At 44.0% G+C, this 25077-nt stretch overlaps 1 protein-coding gene across 2 annotated transcripts in view; it reads left to right on the top strand.

Moving 5' to 3' along the window:
• The window catches only part of LOC126184764 (uncharacterized), a 126534-nt gene that overhangs the window by 63709 nt on the left and 37748 nt on the right, over window positions 1-25077 (top strand). For both annotated transcript variants that reach the window (XM_049927315.1, XM_049927314.1), the window contains exon 5: window positions 11183-11358. In XM_049927315.1, the coding sequence (XP_049783272.1) occupies window positions 11183-11358 (176 nt within the window). The remainder of the gene's footprint in view (window positions 1-11182; window positions 11359-25077) is intronic.

The raw sequence follows: 25077 nt of genomic DNA, 5'->3' as shown, positions 1-25077 counted from the left end.
CATTGGTTTAGAGAAAGGACCAGGTGTGACTTCCACCCACGGATCAGAAAGGTTAGGATGTGTTTGGAAAGTATTTCCAGTGGCTCGTCCAACCCGTAGAGCTAGTCATGCCTGCACGGTAAGCCGTGCGCTCTAACGCACTGCTTTAAGGGCGGGAAGGCGTGCCGGTCCCCGCCACGAATCCGCCTGGCGGATTAGTGTCGAGGTCCGGTTTGCCGGCCAGCCTGTGGATGGTTTTTAAGGCGGTTTTCCATCTGCCTCGGCGATTGCGGGCTGGTTCCCTTATTCCGCGTCAGTTACACTATGTCGGCCGTCCGGCCATCCTGATTTAGGTTTTCCGTGATTTCCCTAGATCGCTCCAGGCAAACGCCGGGATGGTTCCTTTGAAAGGGCACGGCCGACATCCTTCCCCATCCTGCCCTAATCCGATGAGACCGATGACCTCGCTGTCTGGTCTCCTCCCCCAAACAACCCCCCCGCTATGTCGGCGATTGCTGCGTAAGCACTGTCGCCACGTACGTGTGCACCATAATTACACTGCCACGCAAACATTGGGGTTACACACGTCTTGTGTGAGAGAAGCAGGACTGCATTGGATTTATTCTGTGTATGATAGTGTGGTAATGATAGAGAGTACCTACACTCCTGGAAATTGAAATAAGAACACCGTGAATTCATTGTCCCAGGAAGGGGAAACTTTATTGACACATTCCTGGGGTCAGATACAGCACATGATCACACTGACAGAACCACAGGCACATAGACACAGGCAACAGAGCATGCACAATGTCGGCACTAGTACAGTGTATATCCACCTTTCGCAGCAATGCAAGCTGCTATTCTCCCATGGAGACGATCGTAGAGATGCTGGATGTATTCCTGTGGAACGGCTTGCCATGCCATTTCCACCTGGCGCCTCAGTTGGAACAGCGTTCGTGCTGGACGTGCAGACCGCGTGAGACGACGCTTCATCCAGTCCCAAACATGCTCAATGGGGGACAGATCCGGAGATCTTGCTGGCCAGGGTAGTTGACTTACACCTTCTAGAGCACGTTGGGTGGCACGGGATACATGCGGACGTGCATTGTCCTGTTGGAACAGCAAGTTCCCTTGCCGGTCTAGGAATGGTAGAACGATGGGTTCGATGACGGTTTGGATGTACCGTGCACTATTCAGTGTCCCCTCGACGATCACCAGTGGTGTACGGCCAGTGTAGGAGATCGCTCCCCAAACCATGATGCCGGGTGTTGGCCCTGTGTGCCTCGGTCGTATGCAGTCCTGATTGTGGCGCTCACCTGCACGGCGCCAAACACGCATACGACCATCATTGGCACCAAGGCAGAAGCGACTCTCATCGCTGAAGACGACACGTCTCCATTCGTCCCTCCATTCACGCCTGTCGCGACACCACTGGAGGCGGGCTGCACGATGTTGGGGCGTGAGCGGAAGACGGCCTAACGGTGTGCGGGACCGTAGCTCAGCTTCATGGAGACGGTTGCGAATGGTCCTCGCCGATACCCCAGGAGCAACAGTGTCCCTAATTTGCTGGGAAGTGGCGGTGCGGTCCCCTACGGCACTGCGTAGGATCCTACGGTCTTGGCGTGCATCCGTGCGTCGCTGCGGTCCGGTCCCAGGTCGACGGGCACGTGCACCTTCCGCCGACCACTGGCGACAACATCGATGTACTGTGGAGACCTCACGCCCCACGTGTTGAGCAATTCGGCGGTACGTCCACCCGGCCTCCCGCATGCCCACTATACGCCCTCGCTCAAAGTCTGTCAACTGCACATACGGTTCACGTCCACGCTGTCGCGGCATGCTACCAGTGTTAAAGACTGCGATGGAGCTCCGTATGCCACGGCAAACTGGCTGACACTGACGGCGGCGGTGCACAAATGCTGCGCAGCTAGCGCCATTCGACGGCCAACACCGCGGTTCCTGGTGTGTCCGCTGTGCCGTGCGTGTGATCATTGCTTGTACAGCCCTCTCGCAGTGTCCGGAGCAAGTATGGTGGGTCTGACACACCGGTGTCAATGTGTTCTTTTTTCCATTTCCAGGAGTGTATTAGCGAGAAAGGTTCATGCGGACGAGACCGTTGGAACTGAAAGACAGTGGCTTGTTGTTTAACGGGACAGCATGCTTCATAACAGGGCCAACTGTAGCCATGATGACTAGAGTTGTATTGTGTTTTATTGTATGGAACTCCGGACCTAGAAACGACGGAGAGGCTTCAGCCCGCTGTAGCCCCACAACAGGCTACAGCAGTCCACTCAACCCACCGCCGCCCCACACTGAACCCAGGGTTATTGTGCAGCTAGGCCCCAGTGGACGCATTCGGGAACGACAAAAAGTAGTTTTGACGAACTGTTGGGAATAATTGTACCACGAATAACATATAATGATATGACGTGGAGAGAGTTCATACCGCCAGAAGAATGTTAGTCAGTAACTTTAAGCTAAGTAAAAAAAAGCGTAATAAATTATTCTTTATTCATTTATCGACATTATGTAGCGTGATATATAATAAGTTAATATACTAGCAACCTATTTAATTTAATAATGTGCAGTTTTACTGATACACATTAGTAACTATTAAGTTACGTTACTGGTTTGACAGATTAAATATATCGCTCCCACTTGTGGAAGACAGAGCACAAGGCTGACCGAAAAGTCATTGCAAAACTTTGCAGTGATCTAGTATTTTGTGAATGCAGATTTTTAACAACAGTTTGATCTTGTATGTAATAATTCTGACCGGGATCTAGTTCACGATGATTCTGGATATGCTGGTTGTGGCTGAAGATTGAAGTATCTAGCACTACACATTATGTTTAAAATTTCATCTTTAGCGTGATGTTTTTTATCTTCATTTAAGTTTCCTAACATGGGAACCAACATCAATACGAATTTTTTATCTTCATTGCTTTAATAGGTCTGTTTCGCTTATAATATATTCAATCATAATGTTTCATACTAGGCTTTACCGAGCGAGGCTGTGCAGTAATTAGCACACTGGACTCGCATTCGGGAGGACGACTGTTGAAACCTGCGTCCGGCTATCCTGATTTAGGTTTCCCGTGATTTCCCTAAATCACTTCAGGCAAATGCCGGGATGGTTCCTTTGAATAGGCAGGGCCGACTTCCTTTCCTTATCCTGCTGGACCGATGACCTCTCTGTTTGCCCCCCCCCCCCCCCCCACTTCCCCCGTCCCCCAACCAACGAACCCCTTGGCTTTTTTTATTGCTGAGGCGTGGCCTGTTCGTCAACAGAATTGATATGGGCAGATTTATCCCTATCGGTGAAATTTTCTTGAGAATGCTGTTGCTCTTCTTCATTTTCTCTGCGGGAAACGTACCTTCTCTGCCCTTTACAAAGGGCACCAAAAAAAGTTCATAAAAATGAATATAGTTGCTTCTTTTTTTTTTGCTCTCTGCCCTGATGCTGTTTTCCGTTGACCTGCCACCTCTCTTAGAAAACAGTCCTTTAAATTTTTCCACTTTTCCTGAACCTCTGCCTCTGAAACAATAATAAAACATTAACTGTAATGCATGGGCGCTATGCAGAAACTTAATTAGTATTTAAACTGTTTGATTTTGTAAGTTGATTTGCGGCATTATTTTCAGGTATCTGACGAACGGAAGCCTTTTTAGTGCATTGCACTTCGAATACTTTTTAGGCGCCAGTATTATTGGAAGCATTGTAAAAGATGCTTGTGCACAACTTTGAAATGTCTACAACACTTTATATGTCAGCCAAAACCGAAAAGGACTGGAAAGAGATTGCAAAACAATTTTACCTTCGGATAAATTTCCCTAACAGCATTGGTGCAATTGACGGCAAACCCATCAGAATGCAGAAGACGTTTACCTCTGGATCTCTGCTTTTCAATTGCGAAAACTTTTTTTCAATTCATTGCTCGCTATAATTGACGCTAACTACTGCTTCACAGCAATTGACTAGGGTCTTACGGTGCTAACACTGATTCAAACATTTTGAAAAATTCAACACTTGGTGAGAAGCTAAATACAGGTAATTTAAATAGCTCACAAGCACACACTCTGTCTTATGAACAAACTGGATGGCCAATGCCTTTGGTGCACTATTGGCATTTTGGCCAGTAAATGGCGCATCTTTCACCGGCCATTGGATGTTCAAACAAAGCGAGCAGACCACATTGTAAAAGCATGCTGCGCATTGTACAACTTTGTCAGGAGAAAAGATCGAATACTCGCTGAAGATTAATATTATGAGTGTCCCGTAGATGGAATACCTCGACTCGGTTTATGAGCCAATTTTGCAGGTACTGAAGTGAGTGACTGCTTTCCAAATTACTTCATTTCACCCTAAGGCTCAATCTCTTGGCAATACGGCAGCATCTAGCCAGTGGTTGGTGCAGGATTTCTTTACTTAATTAACAAATGTAAAATGACAATGTTCTTAGGAGAAACATACGAATTATCGTAACTATATGTTTTTCTTAATTTTGGGTTGCATTACATTTTTTATAATAACAGGCTTGTTTAGTTATTTAAACTTAGCTTTAGTTTTCTTGTCATTTGTTGCCAATTCATTCCAGCCATTCCAGTTTTGAGTCACTTGCGAACAAACTTCAGCCCAAGGTTTTTTCTTGGAATTACGATCGCTGTATTCCTTTAATTTTTTGTTGTAAACAGCTGATCTCTTTTCAGTTTCTTTAATGAGTAACTCCATACTAGTCACTGTTAAATACCTGCAACACATCCAGTAGATCCGTCTTCAGATGCTTTAACAAAGCATCAAAAAGGGGAAAAACGGGGAAAGAAGACGAACAGAACAGCACAAACAGACATCAGAATTGCGACTAAACTCTCGCAAGTGGGTGCCTGCATCCCTCATGTCATGCCTGCTCACGAGATCCATTCATCGGTGCGACATTCGCGTAGAGCGAAAATAGGCAGATGCACTTCCGAAATGTACTCACAAAAGAAGATGAAGTAAATATCCCAAAATTAGAATCAAGGACAGCTGCCAATATTAGTAACGTAGAAGTAGATATCCTCGGAGTAGTGAAGAAGCTTAAATCAATTAATAAAAGCAAATCTTCTGGTACAGACGGTATACCAATTAAGTTCCTTTCAGTGTATGATGATGTAATAGCCCCATACTTAACATTCATATACAACGTTTCGGTCGACGAAAAAGACGAAAGATCCGTACCCAAAAACGGGAAAATTGTACAGGTCACACCAATATTCAAGAAAAGTTGTAGGAGAAATACACTAAATTACAGGCCCATATCATTAACGTCGATGTGCAGCAGTATTTTGGAACATATGTTGTGTTTGAACATTATGAATTACCTCGAAGAAAACGCTCTACTGACACACAGTCAACACGGATTTAGAAAACGTCGTTATTGTGAAATACAGCTAGCTCTTAATTCGCATGAAGTGTTGGGTGCTGTTGACAAGGGATCTCAAATTGATTACGTATTTCTAGATTTCCGGAAGGCTTTTGACACTGTACCACACAAGCGGCTTGTAGTGAAACTGCATGCTTATGGAATATTGCCTCGGTTATGTGACTGGATTCGCGATTTCCTATCAGAGAGGTCACAGTTCGATGTAATTGACGTAAAGTCATTGAGTAAAACAGAAGTGCTTTCTGGCGATCCCCAAGGTAGTGTTACAGGCCCTTTGCTGTTCCTTATCTATATAAACGATCTGGGAGACAATCTGCGCAGCCGTCTTAGGTTGTTTGCAGATGACGCTGTCGTCTTTCTTTAATTTTCACGCCTGTTCCACCCGCAAAAAGAATTGAGGGAAGAATGACTCTCAATATCCCTCCACACGAGCCATAATTTCTCTTATTTAGTGTTCGCAGTCCTTACGCGACGTGTAGGTTGGTAGCAGCAGAATCATTCAGCAGTCAGTCGCAAATATCAGTTCTCTAAACTTTCCCGATAGTGTTTCCCGAAAAGAACATCGTCTTCCCTACAGGGATTCCCACTTGAGTTGACAAGCAAATCCGTAATACACACGTGTTGATCGAACCTACCAGTACCAAATGCGCCAAGAAAACTGGTATAGGCACGCGTATTCAGTTACAGAGATATGTGCCGGCCGCTGTGGCCGAGAAGTTTTAGGATCTCCAGTTCGGAACCGTGCTGCTGCTACTGTCACAGGTTCGAATCCTGCCTCGGGCATGGATGTGTGTGATGTCCTTAGGTTAGTTAGGTTTAAGTAGTTCTAAGTCTATGGGACTAATGACCTCAGATGTTAAGTCCCATAGTGCTGAGAGCCATTTGAACCATTTTGAGAGATATGTAAACAGGCAAAATACGACGCTACGCTCGGCAACGCCTATCTAAGACAACAAGTATCTGGCGCACTTGTTAGATCGTTTACTGCTGCTACAATGGCTGGGTATCAAGATTTAAGTGAGTTTGAACGTGGAGTTTTAGTCGGCGTTCGAGCGATGGGACACAGCATCTCCGAGGTAGCGATGAAGTGGGCATTTTCCCGTACGACCATTTCACGATTGTAGCGTGAATATCAGGAATCTGGCAAAACATCAAATCTCCGACACCATACAAATTCACAATCTTTTCGCAGTTCAGTCACCCCACTTTTCCCGGATGATGATGATGAAACGATGAGGACAACACAAACACCCAGTCTCCGGACGTAAAAAATTCCCATCCCCTCCGGGAATCGAGCCCGGGACCCCATGATTCAGAGACAGCAACGCTAGCCACTTGTTTGTTTGTTTCGCTGATGTCATTTTGTTCGTTCGATATGTTCGGGGCGGACGTCCTATGACACCTGTTAAAGTTCATCGTTGATCCGTGAGCTAAGTTTTTATTACTGAGGGCAGCTAACCCTCTGACCGAACACGCTGAGCTACCGTACCGGCCCCACTAGAGCACGAGATGTGGACTTAGGTCCTCGTGTAGGAGATGAAGTAACATCATTAACTACTTTAGAAACCTTAACATTTCCACATTCTCGGTGCTCCATTTGACTGGCATAGAGAAATTCTGTGGCTCCAAAATATTTTCTCAATAGCTGTGTGTTACGTCTCTTCCTACGTTCGCTTAACTCAACGAACGACTTTGATGGCCTGCCAATTCGAGTTTTAGAGCATAGAATTTTAATTGTATTTTGCAGCCAGTTATGGTTTCTTTTATTAAGAAAGTATTTTCGAGTTTGTGTGACGCAAGCCATCTTTTCTTTAAACGTGGCTTTATATTAAACTGTTTATGCTTAAAACCTTGCTTTTCTTCATCAAGGAAGGTAGGAACTGATAATACATTTTTTTTTCATAGAGACCAATCTTTTTACAAACTCTTTTTCAGAATATCTCTTCATAAGGTAAAAGAGGCCTTTTCTTGTTATAAATTTGACTTTCGAAGGGCCCAGGATAAAAAGAACATGCTTTAAGACTTCATTTCGGAGATTACTTTTTTGTAGGTGACAACAAATTAATGTAAAAACAATAGTATAAAATCGAACTGCGGAATTTAGCTGCTATTTTTTAAATTTCCAGCAGAGGAAAGATTTTTCCATCACACTGTATTAACAAATACGCAAGGAAACACCATGAAGTACAACAAAAAAAGATTACTGATAAAAGTGGTAAATAATATGAGCGAGAATAATTATAAATGAATCCATAGGCTTTTCACTACACTCCAAGTAAAAATACACTTTAACACATTCAGAAACGCAGAATGATTTCAAGTCAATACAGAAGCTTCAGACGTATTGCAAGCGAGACGTAAATACAGACTAGCCATACTGCGTATCAGTGCACAATACGCAAATAACACACTGTCTCAGGAGCGCCCCTTCCATTAGACTACCGCGGGAAGTTATGCATTCTGGGAATCAATTGCATTTGGATAGTGGACTTTTGCCTTACGTGCGCCTTTCAGGACAAAGTAATGGTTGCCCCCTGATGTGTATAAAGAAATGATTGCGCAGTATTCTCTTTGTAAACAACGAAAGAATTTGGAGATATCTTCTCTGCTTTTGCTTCTCTGTTACCCTCAGATCGAATAACTGGGATAGAGTTATTTTTCCCTGTCTGAAACTCGCAAGATCCATAAATATTGTGTGCTAAATTCTTTCAAATCATCAATAATTGAGTGATTGTCAGTAATAGACAATATCGTTATAAGAACAAACGAAAATTTTCAATAAAAGCGAGCAGCGAAACCACAATGATACAAAGTTTTGAATCAAATTGACATTTAATTTGTGCACAACCAATTCAGATAATTTTTCTGACGTGGAGCGGTTGTTGTCAATCATTACATATGTAAATGGTCGCCGGCCGCTGTGGCCGAGCGGTTCTAGGCGCTTCAGTCCGGAACCGCGCTGCTGCTGCGGTCGCAGGTTCGAATCCTGCCTCGGGCATGCATCTATGTGATGTTCTTAGGTTAGTTAGGTTTAAGTAGTTCTAAGTCTAGATGACTGATGACCTCAGATGTTAAGAGCTATTTGAACCATTTTTGTAAACGGACACAGCACGTTCCTCACAGTATTGGTAACGAGTAAGATTTCGACACGAGACCCAACGATCACACGATTCTCTTTTCGAAAATCGTTCAAAAGTTTGAATAAAATCTTCTTGGGCTCCTAGCTTCGTCAGGTGGTTATACACGTAGGAGGCTGATGCTGCTGTCAACCCTAGAATATTTTATTCAGACATTTGCACGAGAGCACGTATTCAGACATTCAAACGTTTTTGCTGAAACTACCTAGAAATATCTAGAGCTCTCTTGTCTGATGTTGTAGGTTAAGAATTTTGTGTGTTGGACAAGACATCGCTAGGCACTTACTTTGCACTAATGTTGTAGAGGGTGTACAAAATTGAATGAGTAGTTAAATATACTTCTAAGGAACCTTGTAACAAACCATGGCTTACTAAGGGTATAAAAATATCTTGTAACCGGAAAAGGGAAATGTATATGACAGCAAGAAAGAGTAGTGACCCAGAAACTATCAAACATTATAAAAACTGCTGTGTTATATTAAGAAAAGTTATTAAAAAATCCAGAAGTATGTGTATCATGTCTGAAATCAGCAACTCTGATAATAAAATTAAAACAATTTGGAATATTATTAAAAGAGAAACAGGTCAACCAAGAGCACAGGAAGACAGTATTACCATCAAATTGAATGAAAACTTTACGAACAAAAAGTCAGAAATTGAAAATATTTTTAATAATCATTTTCTAAATGTTGTGGATATAGTAGGATCCAGGTGTTCTTTAGAAGATGCTAGGCTGTTAATGGAAGAGGCCATAACTATGCAATTTGATACAATTGAAATCTCACCCACTTCTCCCTCTTAAATTAGGAAAATAATAAACTTGCTTAAAAGCAAAAACTCACATGGAATTGATGGCATTTCCAGCAAAATACTGAAAACTTGTTCTCAACAGATAAGTAAGATTCTCAGCCACCTGTGTAATAGCTCTCTGGAACAGGGCATTTTTACTGATAGACTGAAATATGCTATTGTTATACCTTTGCATAAAAAGGGGGATAGATCTGATGTCAACAATTACCGTCCAATCTCCCTTCTAACAGCTTTATCCAAAATTTTTGAGAAAGTAATGTATTCAAGAGTAGCTTCACATATCTGTAACAATCAAGTACTAACAAAATGTCAGTTTGGTTTCCAGAAAGGTTTTTCAACAGAAAATGCCATATATGCTTTCACCAATCAAATTTTGAATGATCTGAATAACCGAAAACCACCCATTGGGATTTTTTGTGATCTCTCAAAGGCTTTTGATTGTGTAAATCATGAAATTCTGCTAGACAAGCTCAAGTATTGTGGCATGAGTGGGACAGTGCACAAATGGTTTAATTCGTACCTAACTGGAAGAGTGCAGAAAGTTGAAATAAGTAGTTCTCATAATATGCAAAGATCAGCACATTCCTCAAACTGGGGAACTATCAAGAATGGGGTTCCACAAGGGTCAGTCTTGGGTCCTTTGTTGTTCTTAATATATATTAATGACTTGCCATTCTATATTCATGAAGAGGCAAAGTTAGTTCTCTTTGCTGATGATACAAGTATAGTAATCACACCTGACAAACAAGAATTAACTGATGAAATTGTCAATAGTGTCTTTCATAAAATTACTAAGTGGTTCCTTGTAAACGGGCTCTCACTGAATTTTGATAAGACACAGTATATACAGTTCCGTACAGTGAATGGTATGATGCCATTAATAAATATAGACCTTAATCAGAAGCATATAGGTAAGGTAGAATATTCCAAATTTTTAGGTGTGGCCATTGATGAGAGATTAAATTGGAAGAAACACATTGATGATCTGCTGTAACGTTTGAGTTCAGCTACTTATGCAATAAGGGTCATTGCAAATTTTGGTGATAAACATCTTAGTAAATTAGCTTACTACGCCTATTTTCACTCGTTGCTCTCATATGGCATCATATTTTGGGGTAATTCATCACTGAGGAATAAAGTATTTATTGCACAAAAGCGTGTAATCAGAATAATAGCTGGAGTCCACCCAAGATCATCCTGCAGACATTTATTTAAGGATCTAGGGATATTCACAGTAGCTTCTCAGTATATATACTCTCTTATGAAATTTGTTATTAACAACTAAACCCATTTCAAAAGTAATAGCAGTGTGCATAACTACAATACTAGGAGAAAGGATGATCTTCACTATTCAAGATTAAATCTAACTTTGGCACAGAAAGGGGTGAATTATACTGGTACTAAAGTCTTTGGTCACTTACCAAATAGTATCAAAAGTCTGACAGATAACCAACAAGTATTTAAGAAGAAATTAAAAGAATTTCTGAATGACAACTCCTTCTACTCCATAGAGGAATTTTTAGATATAAATTAAAAAAAAACAAAAAATAAAAATAAAAAACACAAAAAATGAAAAATTTGTTATATTAACTTAAGTATGTTGTTAAATTAACTTAATTATGTCATGTATTGGAAAATTTGACACGCTCCACATCATAACGAAATATCGTATTCATGATCCATGGAACTTGTATTAATCTAATCTAATCTAATCTAATGCGCTGAAACTAATCTAATTGTTATGTAATAGCAGGACCTATAAGTGTAAGTTAAGACTGGCTGCTGTCTGTGAATATTATGCGGATAATTTGATCTATTTTCTGTGTCTCTCAGGGTAACCACACGAATGATGAGCAACTCCGTGGATGGCTTAAGAACATGGAACGTCTGAGAGACATGCTGCACGCAAAATTAAGGGGTTGGGTACACGATATGACACTCATCGGCGAGCAGATAGCGAACTACAAGATAGAAGAAGACAAGAACAGCACTGAGAACTACATAATAAGGTATAAGCCAGTGTACATTCAAACCTTTTGGACCTCGTTATGATTCGTGAATGTTTCTTTCATTTTGTTGCACAGGCCGTATTATTTACTGTTATAAAACCTACTTAAATATTTTATTTAAGATGGACTAAAAAAAGTGACTGGTGGACAATAGTGAAGGAGATGGTTGCAGCAACTAGCCATTTAAAATGTTTTGGGACTCCGTTTAATCTTAAATTTTTGGGTTGGTCTTTTAGCTTTAAGTCCGCCCCGAGAGCTGAGTGGTTGCCGGCACGGTAGCTCTGCGTGTTCGGTCAGAGGATTTAGCTACCCTCTGTAATAAAAAACTGAGTGAACGGATCAACGAACAACCTGAACGAGTGTCATCGGACATCCGCCACGAACAAATTCAACGAACAACATAGAACAAAATGAGATTTTAAAAAAAGTAATCAGCGCGGCGGGTTGTCACTCCAAGGGGCCCGGGTTCGATTCCCGGTTGGGTCGGAGATTTTCTCCGCTCAGAGACTGGGTATTGTGTTGTCTTCATTATCATCAGTGGAAGGCAACGGGAAACCACCACAGGAATCACTTCCCAAGACGCTCATGCGGTGGATCTCTCTGACGAGGCTCCCCCATGACAAGACCTGCCGTATGGCAAAACATAAAGTTTTAAGTTTTTTGTCTATGGGCAACATACTACGCAGCAGATAAGCAGAGCAAACTACACTTGTGGGACAAAAGTCATGAGGCAGCGATATGCACATATATAGATAGCGGTAGTATCGAGTAAACAAGTTACAAAAGGACAGTGCATTGTCAGAGCTCCATCACCTGCAGTAACCTAAAGGTCCTTCGCCAACAATCATCCATCCTGACTGTAGGTGATTCATGTGAAAAGATTTCCAACGTGATTATTACCGCACGACGGGAACTAAGACTTTGAACGTGGAATGCTAGTTGAAGCTAGACGCTTGACACATTCCATTTCGCAAATCGTTAGCGAATTCAATATTCCGAGATCCACAGTGTCAAGAGTGTGCCGAGAATACTACGAGGTGCATTCAAGGTCTAAGGCCTCCGATTTTTTTTCTCCAGACTGGAAAGAGATAAAACATGCACATTGTTTTAAAATGAGGCCGCGTTCATTGTCAATACGTCCCAGAGATGGCAGCACCGTATGGCAGATGGAATATTACCACCAGCGGCGAGAATGACAACTGTTTTAAATACTTAAAATGGCGACGTTTTCATTACTTGAACAGCGTGCAATCATTCGTTTTCTGAATTTGCGTGGTGTGAAACCAATTGAAATTCATCGACAGTTGAACGAGATATGTGGTGATGGAGTTATGGATGTGTCGAAAGTGCATTCGTGGGTGCGACAGTTTAATGAAGGCAGAACATCGTGTGACAAAAAACCGAAACAATCTCGGGCTCGCACAAGCCGGTCGGACGACATGATCGAGAAAGTGGAGAGAATTGTTTTGGGGGATCGCCGAATGACTGTTGAACAGATCGCCTCCAGAGTTGGCATTTCTGTGGGTTCTGTGCACACAATCCTGCATGACGACCTGAAAATGCGAAAAGTGTCATCCAGGTGGGTGCCACGAATGCTGACGGATGACCACACGGCTGCCCGTGTGGCATGTTGCCAAGCAATGTTGACGCGCAACGACAGCATGAATGGGACTTTCTTTTCGTCGGTTGTGACAATGGATGAGACGTGGATGCCATTTTTGAATCCAGAAACAAAGCGCCAGTCAGCTCAATGGAAGCACACAGATTCACCGCCACCAAAAAAATTTCGGGTAACCGCCAGTGCCGAAAAAATGATGGTGTCCATGTTCTGGGACAGCGAGGGCGTAATCCTTACCCATTGCGTTCCAAAGGGCCCTACAGTAACAGGTGCATCCTACGAAAATGTTTTGAAGAACAAATTCCTTCCTGCACTGCAACAAAAACGTCTGGGAAGGGCTGTGCGTGTGCTGTTTCATCAAGACAACGCACCCACACATCGAGCTAACGTTACGCAACAGTCTCTTCATGATAACAACTTTGAAGTGATTCCTCATGCTCCCTACTCATCTGACCTGGTTCCTAGTGACTTTTGGCTTTTTCCAACAATGAAAGACACTCTCCGTGGCCGCACATTCACCAGCCGTGCTGCTATAGCCTCAGCGATTTTCCAGTGGTCAAAACAGACTCCTAAAGAAGCCTTCGCCGCTGCCATGGTATCATGGCGTCAGCGTTGTGAGAAATGTGTACGTCTGCAGGGCGATTACGTCGAGAAGTAACGCCAGTTTCATCGATTTCGGGTGAGTAGTTAATTAGAAAAAAAATCGGAGGCCTTAGAACTTGAATGCACCTCGTAAATACCAGGCATTATCTCTAGCCACGGACAACGCAGTGGCCGACGGCCTTCACTTAACGGCCGATAGCAGCGGTGTTTGCGTAGAGTGGACAGTGCTAAGACGCAAACAATACTGCTTGAAATAACCGCAGTAATCAATGTGGGACATACGACGAAAATATCTGCTAGGACAGTGCGGCGAAATTTGGCGTTAATGGGCTATGGCAGCAGACGACCGGCGCCAGTGCCTTTACTAACAGCACGACAACACTTGCCATGTGTTGGACACCAGACGACTGGAAAACTGTGACCCGGTCAGATGAGTCCGGATAGTAGGGTTCGAGTGTGGCGTAGACCCTACGAAGCCATTGACCCAAGTTATCAACTAGGCTATGTGCAAGCTGGTGGTGACTCCATAATAATGTGATGGTCGAGCTGTTCTAGGCACTTCAGTCCAGAACCACGCTGCTGCTGCGGTCGCAGGTTCGAATCCTGCCTCAGGCATGGATGTGTGTGATGTCCTTAGGTTAGTTAGGTTTAAGTAGTTCTAAGTCTAGCGGACAGATGACCTCAGATGTTAAGTCCCATAGCGCTTAGAGCCATTTGAACCATTTTGAATAATGTGACCTGTGTTTACATGAAATGGACTGGGTCCTCTGGTCCAACTGAACCGATCATTGACTGGAAATGGTCCGATATGCATCCCATCGAACATTCATGGGACATAATCGAGAGGTCATTTTGTTCACAAAGTCTTGCACCGGCAACACTTTCTCAATTATGGTCGGCTAGAGAGGCAGGGTATCTCAGTATTTTTTTCAGGTGACTTCCAACGACTTGTTGAGTCTATGCTACGTCAAGCTGCTGCACTACACTGGGCAAAAGGACGTCCGACATGATATTATGAGATATCCCATGACTTGTCATCTCAGTGTATTTCATTGAAGCGTGTTCCTACTTTGTCTAGAAATAATTCCGTTGCTGCCATATACTACCTAAGTTTTCATATTTTGTTAAACGATTACAATGTGCGAAACTCTGTAGTAACTGAAACGAAAACTGAATGTGTCGTGACCATATACGGGACAAAACAAATTAGTGACCTCCAGGAAAAGTCACGTTAATACCGTGTAATGCAGCCTCTAGCATAGATAATGGAATTGTTTCGGCAAGAAATGGAGTCCTAAGGTCACGTACTTAGCCTTTTTTCGTTTATTGAAATGAACAATTTCAATAAATGAAAAAAGGATAAGCAGCGATGAGGACTGAATAAATAATGGGTTGATGTCGGGAGAGGTTGGATGGAGGGGGTGGGCATTGGATATGGCTTTACAATTTGTGCTGGAAGTGGTGTGTCTAAATATATTCAGGGCATAAAGCGTAAACGACGGAGGCTGGGAGCGACAGGGGCAGCGGGTGTGTATCTCCACTGGTGGACATGTAGGGCCGTGGAGTGGTATGTCAGGATTGTTGGGGATGGTGAGTGTGTCTTGCATGTAGGAGGCGGTAAGTTTTTCTTGATTTAAATTATCAGAAAGGGGTTATTTGTTGAGAGGGAGCGAGTAGTATGTGGAGGATTGTGGCTGATAAGTTGGTGGGAAGCTTTCCAGTTCTTGCTGGAAAAAAAAAAAAATGTGGTAAGATCTTATGGGACCAAACTGCTGAGGTCATCGGTCCCTAAGCTTACACACTACTTAATCTAACTTTAACTTACGCGAAGGACAACACACACACCCATGCCCGAGGGAGGACTCAAACCTCCGAAGGGAGGAGCCGTGCGACCCGTGACAAGACGCCTTAGACCACGCGGCTACCCCGCACGGCGTACTTGCTGGTGTTTATGGGTAGTGTCGTATTGAGTTTAGAGCATGTTTGTCGCCAGTGCAAGCTTCTTTCTACTTTAAGGAGATTCGCGTCAAATCTCTGTAACTACTGATGTCGTATTAGTCTCCCACTCATGAGTGTGGAAGAACTAGTGGAAGTGATTACGAGATTTTCAAGAGCTCGTGGAGTGAGAAGTCAGTTAGTTGGTTAGATGGCACTAGTGTGTGTGTGTGTGTGTGTGTGTGTGTGTGTGTGTGTGTGGGTGGGTGGGTGGGTGGGTGGGTGTGTTGGCAGTTTCTATCAAGCTATGTTATTGGAGACACCTTCGTGGTGTGGAGGATAAGAAGGTGGCTTTCGATTTGGGTGTAGATAAGCTCCCAGGAGGCTTCCCAGATTTTGTTGTGGTGTTCTTCGATTAATTTACGTGGGTTATGATGTGGTGGGTATGAAGGTGGGTAGTGTGGATTAGGATTGACAGTCGGACTAAGGCCTGATCGCTTCCTATCACATCAGACGTTTGAAACTATGCATCTGAGTCTCTTTGGAGGCAGGTGTGTCGAGAAAGTGGACTAGGTCTCCTGAAATAAAGGTTATCAGTCAGCTACAATGGGAATCAGTGATCATAAGGCCGTTGCAGCATCCCTGAATATGGAAGTTAATAGGAATATAAAAAAAGGGCGGAAGGTTTATCTGTTTAGCAAGAGTAATAGAAGGCAGATTTCAGACTACCTAACAGATCAAAACGAAAATTTCTGTTCTGACACTGACAATGTTGAATGTTTATGGAAAAAGTTCAAGGCAATCGTAAAATGCGTTTTAGACAGGTACGTGCCGAGTAAAACTGTGAGGGACGGGAAAAACCCACCGTGGTACAACAACAAAGTTAGGAAACTACTGCGAAAGCAAAGAGAGCTTCACTGCAAGTTTAAACGCAGCCAAAACCTCTCAGACAAACAGAAGCTAAACGATGTCAAAGTTAGCGTAAGGAGGGCTATGCGTGAAGCGTTCAGTGAATTCGAAAGTAAAATTCTATGTACCGACTTGACAGAAAATCCTAGGAAGTTCTGGTCTTACGTTAAATCAGTAAGTGGCTCGAAACAGCATATCCAGACAGTCCGGGATGATGATGGCATTGAAACAGAGGATGACAAGCGTAAAGCTGAAATACTAAACACCTTTTTCCGAAGCTGTTTCACAGAGGAAGACCGCACTGCAGTTCCTTCTCTAAATCCTCGCACAAACGAAAAAATGGCTGACATCGAAATAAGTGTCCAAGGAATAGAAAAGCAACTGGAATCACTCAACAGAGGAAAGTCCACTGGACCTGACGGGATACCAATTCGATTCTACACAGAGTACGCGAAAGAACTTGCCCCCCTTCTAACAGCCGTGTACCGCAAGTCTCTAGAGGGACGGAAGGTTCCAAATGATTGGAAGAGAGCACAAGTAGTCCCAGTCTTCAAGAAGGGTCGTCGAGCAGATGCGCAAAACTATATCTCTGATGTCGATCTGTTGTAGAATTTTAGAACATGTTTTTTGCTCGAATATCATGTCGTTTTTGGAAACTCAGAATCTACTATGTAGGAAACAACATGGATTCCGGAAACAGCGATCGTGTGAGACCCAACTCGCTTTATTTGTTCATGAGACCCAGAAAATATTAGATACAGGCTCCCAGGTAGATGCTATTTTTCTTGACTTCCGGAAGGCGTTCGATACAGTTCCGCACTGTCGCCTGATAAACAAAGTAAGAGCCTACGGAATATCAGACCAGCTGTGTGGCTGGATTGAAGAGTTTTTAGCAAACAGAACACAGCATGTTGTTATCAACGGAGAGACGTCTACAGACGTTAAAGTAACCTCTGGTGTGCCACAGGGGAGTGTTATGGGACCATTGCTTTTCACAATATATACAAATGACCTAGTAGATAGTGTCGGAAGTTCCATGCGGCTTTTCGCGGATGATGCTGTAGTATACAGAGAAGTTGCAGCATTAGAAAATTGTAGCGAAATGCAGGAAGATCTGCAGCGGATAGGCACTTGGTGCAGGGAGTGGCAACTGACCCTTAACATAGACAAATGTAATGTATTGCGAATGCATAGAAAGAAGGATCCTTTATTGTATGATTATATGATAGCGGAACAAACACTGGTAGCAGTTACTTCTGTAAAATATCTGGGAGTATGCGTGCGGAACGATTTGAAGTGGAATGATCATATAAAATTAATTGTTGGTAAGGCGGGTACCAGGTTGAAATTCATTGGGAGAGTCCTTAGAAAATGTAGTCCATCAACAAAGGAGGTGGCTTACAAAACACTCGTTCGACCTATACTTGAGTATTGCTCATCAGTGTGGGATCCGTACCAGATCGGGTTGACGGAGGAGATAGAGAAGATTCAAAGAAGAGCGGCGCGTTTCGTCACAGGGTTATATGGTAACCGTGATAGCGTTACGGAGATGTTTAACAAACTCAAGTGGCAGACTCTGCAAGAGAGGCGCTCTGCATCGCGGTGTAGCTTGCTCGCCAGGTTTCGAGAGGGTGCGTTTCTGGATGAGGTATCGAATATATTGCTTCCCCCTACTTATACCTCCCGAGGAGATCACGAATGTAAAATTAGAGAGATTAGAGCGCGCACAGAGGCCTTCAGACAGTCGTTCTTCCCGTGAACCATACGCGACTGGAACAGGAAAGGGAGGTAATGACAGTGGCACGTAAAGTGCCCTCCGCCACACACCGTTGGGTGGCTTGCGGAGTATAAATGTAGATGAATGTAGATGTAGATGGGTGGAGAAGGACTGCTCAGTGTGAGCGAGGAAACTATATGGAATAGGATGATTCAGACAGAAAGATGAGTGGACAGGGTTTGAACAGGTTTTATAGCCAGATGGTGATGTTTTTGAGGAACTCAGTCGCTAAGCCACATGTGGCTATTGTTTGGGGGTTATTGGTTCCCCACTCTATAACTGGCATGGCTACTGTGTGTGGGTTATTGCTTTGTTGTATGTTATAGGGTGACATGTAGATAGTGTCGTGGGGTAAAAGCATGGATAGTCTTTCGGGCACATTTGTTACTGAGCTAGGCTGCCTTGAAAGGATAATGTAATGCTGTGGTGCTATCTGCATTTAGGAAAGTTAGTATAGGGAAGAGGTCAGCTATAGAATTGGTAAACTGCGAAAATGCAGCTGGTTGTGCGAATAGGTGATGATTCCATTGAGGTGGAACGCTGACTGGGCAGCTAGAGAGAATTTTTCTAGGTTGTGGGGACACTTGATTTGGTGGATGTTTTTGAGAACTATGTTAACAAATTTTACTGTATCTTTGTCTGCAGGTTAGAGAGATTGTGAAGATGATGAGATCTGCAGTGTCTGTAAGTTGGAGGGTTTTTGCACTGGTTTATGCGGTGTCCATTGTACTTCATTGTAGTAGAGACAGTGAAGACAGTGGATGGCGTGTAGTTGAGCTTTGAATAGTTTGACTTTATGGCTTTGTATATACAGTAAATGAAGGCTGTGTTTGACTGGTTCATAAATGCTGCTAGAAGTTCTGAAAAAAGACGGACTAAATTGGTGGGACCTTGGTTGTTTATGGATGTGGATGACAGTTCAGACTTCTAAGTTGGGGTTAGAGTTGATTTTCAGCATGACCTCCTCCCCTTGATTTTAGGGGTGACATCCTTAACCATGATGGTAAGTGTCGGTGGGTGATGTGGAGCATATTGTTGTCTGAGTGAGGACAGGAGGAGAGGTGAGACTAGAAACCAAAGGCAGGAGGGCTGCGGAATAGTTGGCTGCAGAAGTGAGGATAGACGGGTTTGATAGTGATAGTATCTTACTTACGTATGATTTAGGACATTTATGAGTTTGGGGTATATTTTCAGTTTTCCTCTAATTGTATTTTCTGGTTCTGAATATTGAGAGAGCATGAGGTTGTAAGTGCTCGAGGAGGAGAAATGAAATGTGGAGGATGGACAGATTGGAAGATGATAGTTGAGAGGACGTTTTGTTTCATGTCCATGAATTTAGTGAAGTTTGTTTTGTTTTTGGAGTAGGGGGATGGAGGATGAGGCTATCTGCTGAATCTCGTTTGTGCGGTCTTATGACTGCATTGAAGACGTTTGTGGGATAGTAGGTGGCACTAATCGGGTGTAAGTAGGGACATGAATAGGAGATTCTGATGATGGTGATATCAGTGCAATGGTGGCAGATATGGTTGAACTGGCACTGGCGGTGGGTATGATAGCGATGCGGAGCTGGCAGTGGTTTTGATGATGGCGCTGTCGATGTCAGGGCGATAGAACCGACTACGATGGTGCAGACGGTCTAGGTGACCTTGATGGTACTGGAGCATTTGGTGGCAGCAGTTGATAAGGAGCTGCAGAATTGGTGCTCATGTGAATGGTAAAACACTTCAAAACACGGGGAAGGCTGGATCATTGTTGGCAAAGGACCTATAGGCGACTACAGGTGAAGGAGTTGAGGTGGTGGCGCAAGTTAGTGTGTTTATTTTAGTTCGATATGGATACGCAGTCGAACACCAGAGATCTACACACACACCAAAAAAAGTTTTGCATCACCTTAGTTCCGAGAGTTCCGGAACCTGTACAGAAAATTGGAATAGAGATCAACATAAACATCACTTCCACCCCTTTTATTGCTCATGAAAACCACAAATTGCATGTTGAACCACCATACAGCGATACCTTCAGAGGCAGTGCTCCATGTTGCTGTACACACTAGTACCTCTAAAACCCAGCAGCAAGTCCTCTTGCATTGATGTATTCCTGATAGGCTGAATGATGCGCAACTTCACTCTCGACGTCCATGGCGAGGTCCATCTTTGCAACAACGACATCATGCAGCACGGTACAGATGGGCCCAACAACAGGCTGAAAAAATGGTTCAAATGGCTCTGAGCACTATGGGACTCAACTGCTGAGGTCATCAGTCCCCTAGAACTTAGAACTACTTAAACCTAACTAACCTAAGGACATCACACACATCCATGCCCGAGGCAGGATTCGAACCTGCGACCGCAGCGGTCGCGCGGTTCCAGACTGTAGCGCCTAGAACCGCTCGGCCACCCCGGCCGGCCACAGCATGCTGAATGTACTGCTCAGGACTGGCATCACGTTCTCTTCACCGATGAGTGTCGCATACGCCTTCAACCAGACAATCGTCGGAGACGCGTTTGGAGGCAACCCGATCAGGCTGAACGCCTTAGACACACTGTCCATCGAGTGCAGCAAGGTGGAGGTTCCCTGCTGTTTTGGAGTGGCATTATGAGGGGCCGACGTACGCCACTGGTGGTTATGAAAGGCGCCTTAGTGGCTGTACGGTACATGAATGCCATCATCCGACCGATAATGCAACCATATCGGCAGCATATTGGAGAGGCATTCATTCGTCTTCATGGACGACAATCCGCGCACCCATCGTGCACATCTTGTAAATGACTTCATGATAACGACATCGCTCGACTAAAGTGGCCAGTATGTTCTGCAGACCTGAAACCTATCGAACATGCCTAGGATAGATTGAAAAGGGCTGTTTGTGGACGACGTAACCCACCAAACGCTCTGAGGGATCTACGTCAAATCGCCGTTGAGGAGTGGGACAATCTGGACCAACAGTGCCTTGATGAACTTGTGGATAGTTCAAATGGTTCTAAGCACTATGAGACTTAACATCTGATGTCATCAGTCCCGTCCGCAGCTCGTGGTCGTGCGGTAGCGTTCTCGCTTCCCACGCCCGGGTTCCCGGGTTCGATTCCCGGCGGGGTCAGGGATTTTCTCTGCCTCGTGATAACTGGGTGTTGTGTGATGTCCTTAGGTTAGTTAGGTTTAAGTAGTTCTAAGTTCTAGGGGACTGATGACCTTAGATGTTAAGTCTCATAGTTCTCAGAGCCATTTGAACCAACCATCATCAGTCCCCTAGACTTAGAACTACTGAAACCTAACTAACCTAAGTACATCACACACGTCCATGCCCGAGGCAGGATTCGAACCTGCCACTGTAGTAGCATTGCAGTTCCGAACTGAATCGCCTAGAACCGCTCGGCCACGTCCTGTGGCTGCACGAAAAGTATTATTCAACATGGTGGCGTTGCTGTCAGGGTTCCTCCGAGCCATAATCCGTAGGTAGCAGTCACCCACTGCAGTTGGGTGGCCTGAGCGAAACATGTCATCGACAATTCGTGTCTCTCTGTATTTCCGCCATGTCCGAACAACATCGCTCTGGTTCACTCCGAGACGCCTGGACACTTTGGACACTTCCCTTGTTGTGAGCCCTTCCTGGCTCAAAGTAACAATGTGGACGCGATCGAGCCGCGGTATTGACCGTCTAGGCACGGGTGCACTACAGACAACACGAGCTGTGTACCTCCTTCCTGGTGGAATGACTGGAACTGATCGGCTGTCGGATACCCTCTGTCTAATAGGCACTGCTCTTGCACGGTTGTTTATATCTTTGGGCGGGTTTAGTGACATCTCTGAACAGTCAAAGGGATTGTGTCTGTGGTACAATATCCACAGTCAACGTCTATCTTCAGGAGTTCTGGGAACCGGGGTGATGCAAAACTTTTTTTGATTTGTGTATAAGGGGTGCAAGGCTGCAAGGACGGTGGCAGAGCTTTGACACCGTCATTCTAGTTCACAGAGCGCAGCATTGCGAGTATGTTCTGTAGTTCTCGTATCACCATTTACAGTAGGCCATTAGAAAATTCCACCAGTCGCCTTAATTGCTCCCCCTCCCCCTCTTATGAGTCCTCTCCCTCCGTCTGTTTCCCCGCCCCCCTTCGTTTTTCCTCTCCTCCCCCCTTTTTTTCCCCCTCATCTGTCGACCCCCCGCCCCCACCCGCCCATCTGCCCTTGACTGTGCTGTGTCATCTTCGTGCCGACTTTTTAGTGCAGTGTTTCCAGTGAGTGATAAGTGTTGCGCGTCTTTTTCCGTAGTGTTGCGAACGAACATCATACTGTCGCTGGGTGTGATTTTTATATCTCTTGCGAACAGAAACCAAACCAGACAGTCGCCGTGTTTTTTAATTGTCTGTCTAGCATTTTACCTGCCTGCGTCCTGTGTATTTTATTAGCATCGCCAACCCCTTTGCCTTATGTTTTAACTTTCCACAATCTTCCGCCGTTTTACAATTTAAGTCACCGTTTTATCGCCTGCCTTTATTGTTTCTTATCTTCTTATGTTTTAAAAATTATGTAGGCTGAAGAGCAGCGTACTAAGCTGCTGCCAGCCCGCCCCCTTCGGGGTGAATCGAAACTCAATAAAGGAAAAAAAGGAAACCTTAATAACTGCCGTCGCACAACGTTTGTAGTAATGGTTTCAGCGATACAAGACAAAACTATGGATCGCACACTGACCACTTGGAACAGCCTTTCTAAGCGCAATGGTGACGATTGACTAGTGTGGTAGTAATCTCCTAGGGATTAGTGCAGAGGCCTCTGGGCACTTCAATAATCTGTAGTGAGTAAAGAAAGGTGACCACTAGAGGTTACCTAAGGCTCCATGCCGACAGTTGTCAAACGAAAACACTTTATTTACTGCGTCTTCTGTTAACTCGTCACTTTATGCGTCAATGCACGTGTTCCTAAATTGACTACAGTAGCCAAAAGTGTATCATTATTGGTAAGTAATACGCTTGCAAATGGTTCATGAGTTTCGAGGCTTCTTCTTACACATTTCTTTCGTAGAAATTAAATACTCACCTCCTAGGTGCACTTAAACGTGTTCTTTGGTTTCATTAACTGAAGAACCCGTTGCATCAGTATAAAAGCATCCCTCTCCTCACAGAAACCTCCGTATAATAATTATTCAGACCATTGTCAGTATCTATCTACTTCTTCAATCGTGAAAACAGATGAATTTCATCACGGCATAGAGTCTAAATGTACCAACTTAGTAAGCGCAGTTGGAATGGATCTGTACGTCCAAGCCCAATATCCAGCAACTGGAACACAGCACATGGAAATGATTTGTGAGCCTCAGCACCATTACATCACATATCTTGGAAAGGATTATTTTGTAGTGAATCTGGGGACCCAGAAATCAAATGGAATTCGTTATCATGCACTTTCATCCTTTAACTCACAATGTCCCTCTCAAGCATTACTAATATCCAAAGACCAGGAGTAATAACTCTTCATTGTAGTTGCCAGTATTTAAACTTTCCCTCGTTGCAAGAGCTGTGGGGAATGCAGTTATAGATTAATTAGGAAAAAGAATTGTCTGCGGCTGCAATTAAATACTCTTCATTTTAATATACCATGATCAATTTTGAGGTTTCTAGCTTCATCGCAAGATCTACGTGATACATACGCATCGAATTGGTGTGCGGTATGCATACGTTAGGACCCGGCGACCGGTTGCAGAACCTCGTAAATAAATATTTTTTTCAGTAGTGGTACGTTAATTCATGGTGGTTTCTGTCAGGAAACTTGTAATGCAGTACATAAAGATCAAAAGTCTAGTCTCAAACGCAGTAATATCTGACAAATGTGCATGCAGACGGCACTTCTGCATGTAAGCAGAAACCAGGCGAAAATGCAACCACTGTCAATGGTTTAAATGAATAAAAGCACAATGTGTACGATAAAATAAGTACACATTTTTAGTAGTTACAAAGACAGTCTTAAAATACCTTAAGTGATCAAAGCATGCGGACTCAACCATTGGATTATCTGGAAGGAACTGAATAACTGGAACTGTTTGACGTTTGAGCGAAATGTAAACCTTTGTATATCCCTCATACAAATTACTGGCACTTCACAGCTAATCTGCGGCAGACGTCTGCTTCTTAAGGCTCAACGCTTTAAAAAAATAAAAAATACAGTAAAATACACTCATGCTCATAAATTAAGGATAAAGATGATAAATGGTGAAACATCGCTCTGGTGGGCGGTTTTCGGGTTTAAATCACCTCGGGGTATGACCGCAGCAGGTCGTAGCACAGGCCCTCCGTGTGCCACAAAGTGTGATCTCAAGATTATGGCAACGATTCCAGCAGACAGGAAACGTGTGCAGGCGCTACAGTACGGGACGTCCACAGTGTGTACAAACCACAAGAAGGCTGTTATCTCACCATCAGTGCCCGCAGACGGCTACGGAGTACTGCAGGTAGCGTTGCTCAGGACCTTACCACAGCCGCTGGAACAGTTATCTCCAGACGCACAGTCTACAGACGACTGAACAGACATGGTTTATTCGCCCGGAGACCTGCAGGATGCCTTCCACTGACCCCTGGCCACAGGAGAGCCCATAAACCCGGGTGTCAAGAACACAGTATATGGTCATTGGAACAGTAGTCCCAGGTTACGTTCACGGATGATTCCAGGTATGGTCTGAACAGTAATTCTCGCCGGGTTTTCATCTGGCGTCAACCAGGAACCAGATACCAACCCCTTAATGTTCTTGAAAAGGACCTGTATGGAGGTCGTGGTTTAATGGTGTGGGTTGGGATTATGATTGGCGCACGTACACCCCTGCATGTCTTTGACAGAGGAACTGTAACAGGTCAGTTGTATCGGGACGTTATTTTGCACCAGTATGTCCGCC

Source organism: Schistocerca cancellata, chromosome 4 (assembly GCF_023864275.1).
Source record: "Schistocerca cancellata isolate TAMUIC-IGC-003103 chromosome 4, iqSchCanc2.1, whole genome shotgun sequence".
NCBI lineage: Eukaryota > Metazoa > Arthropoda > Insecta > Orthoptera > Acrididae > Schistocerca > Schistocerca cancellata.
This window is presented reverse-complemented; position numbering and strand designations above follow the sequence as displayed.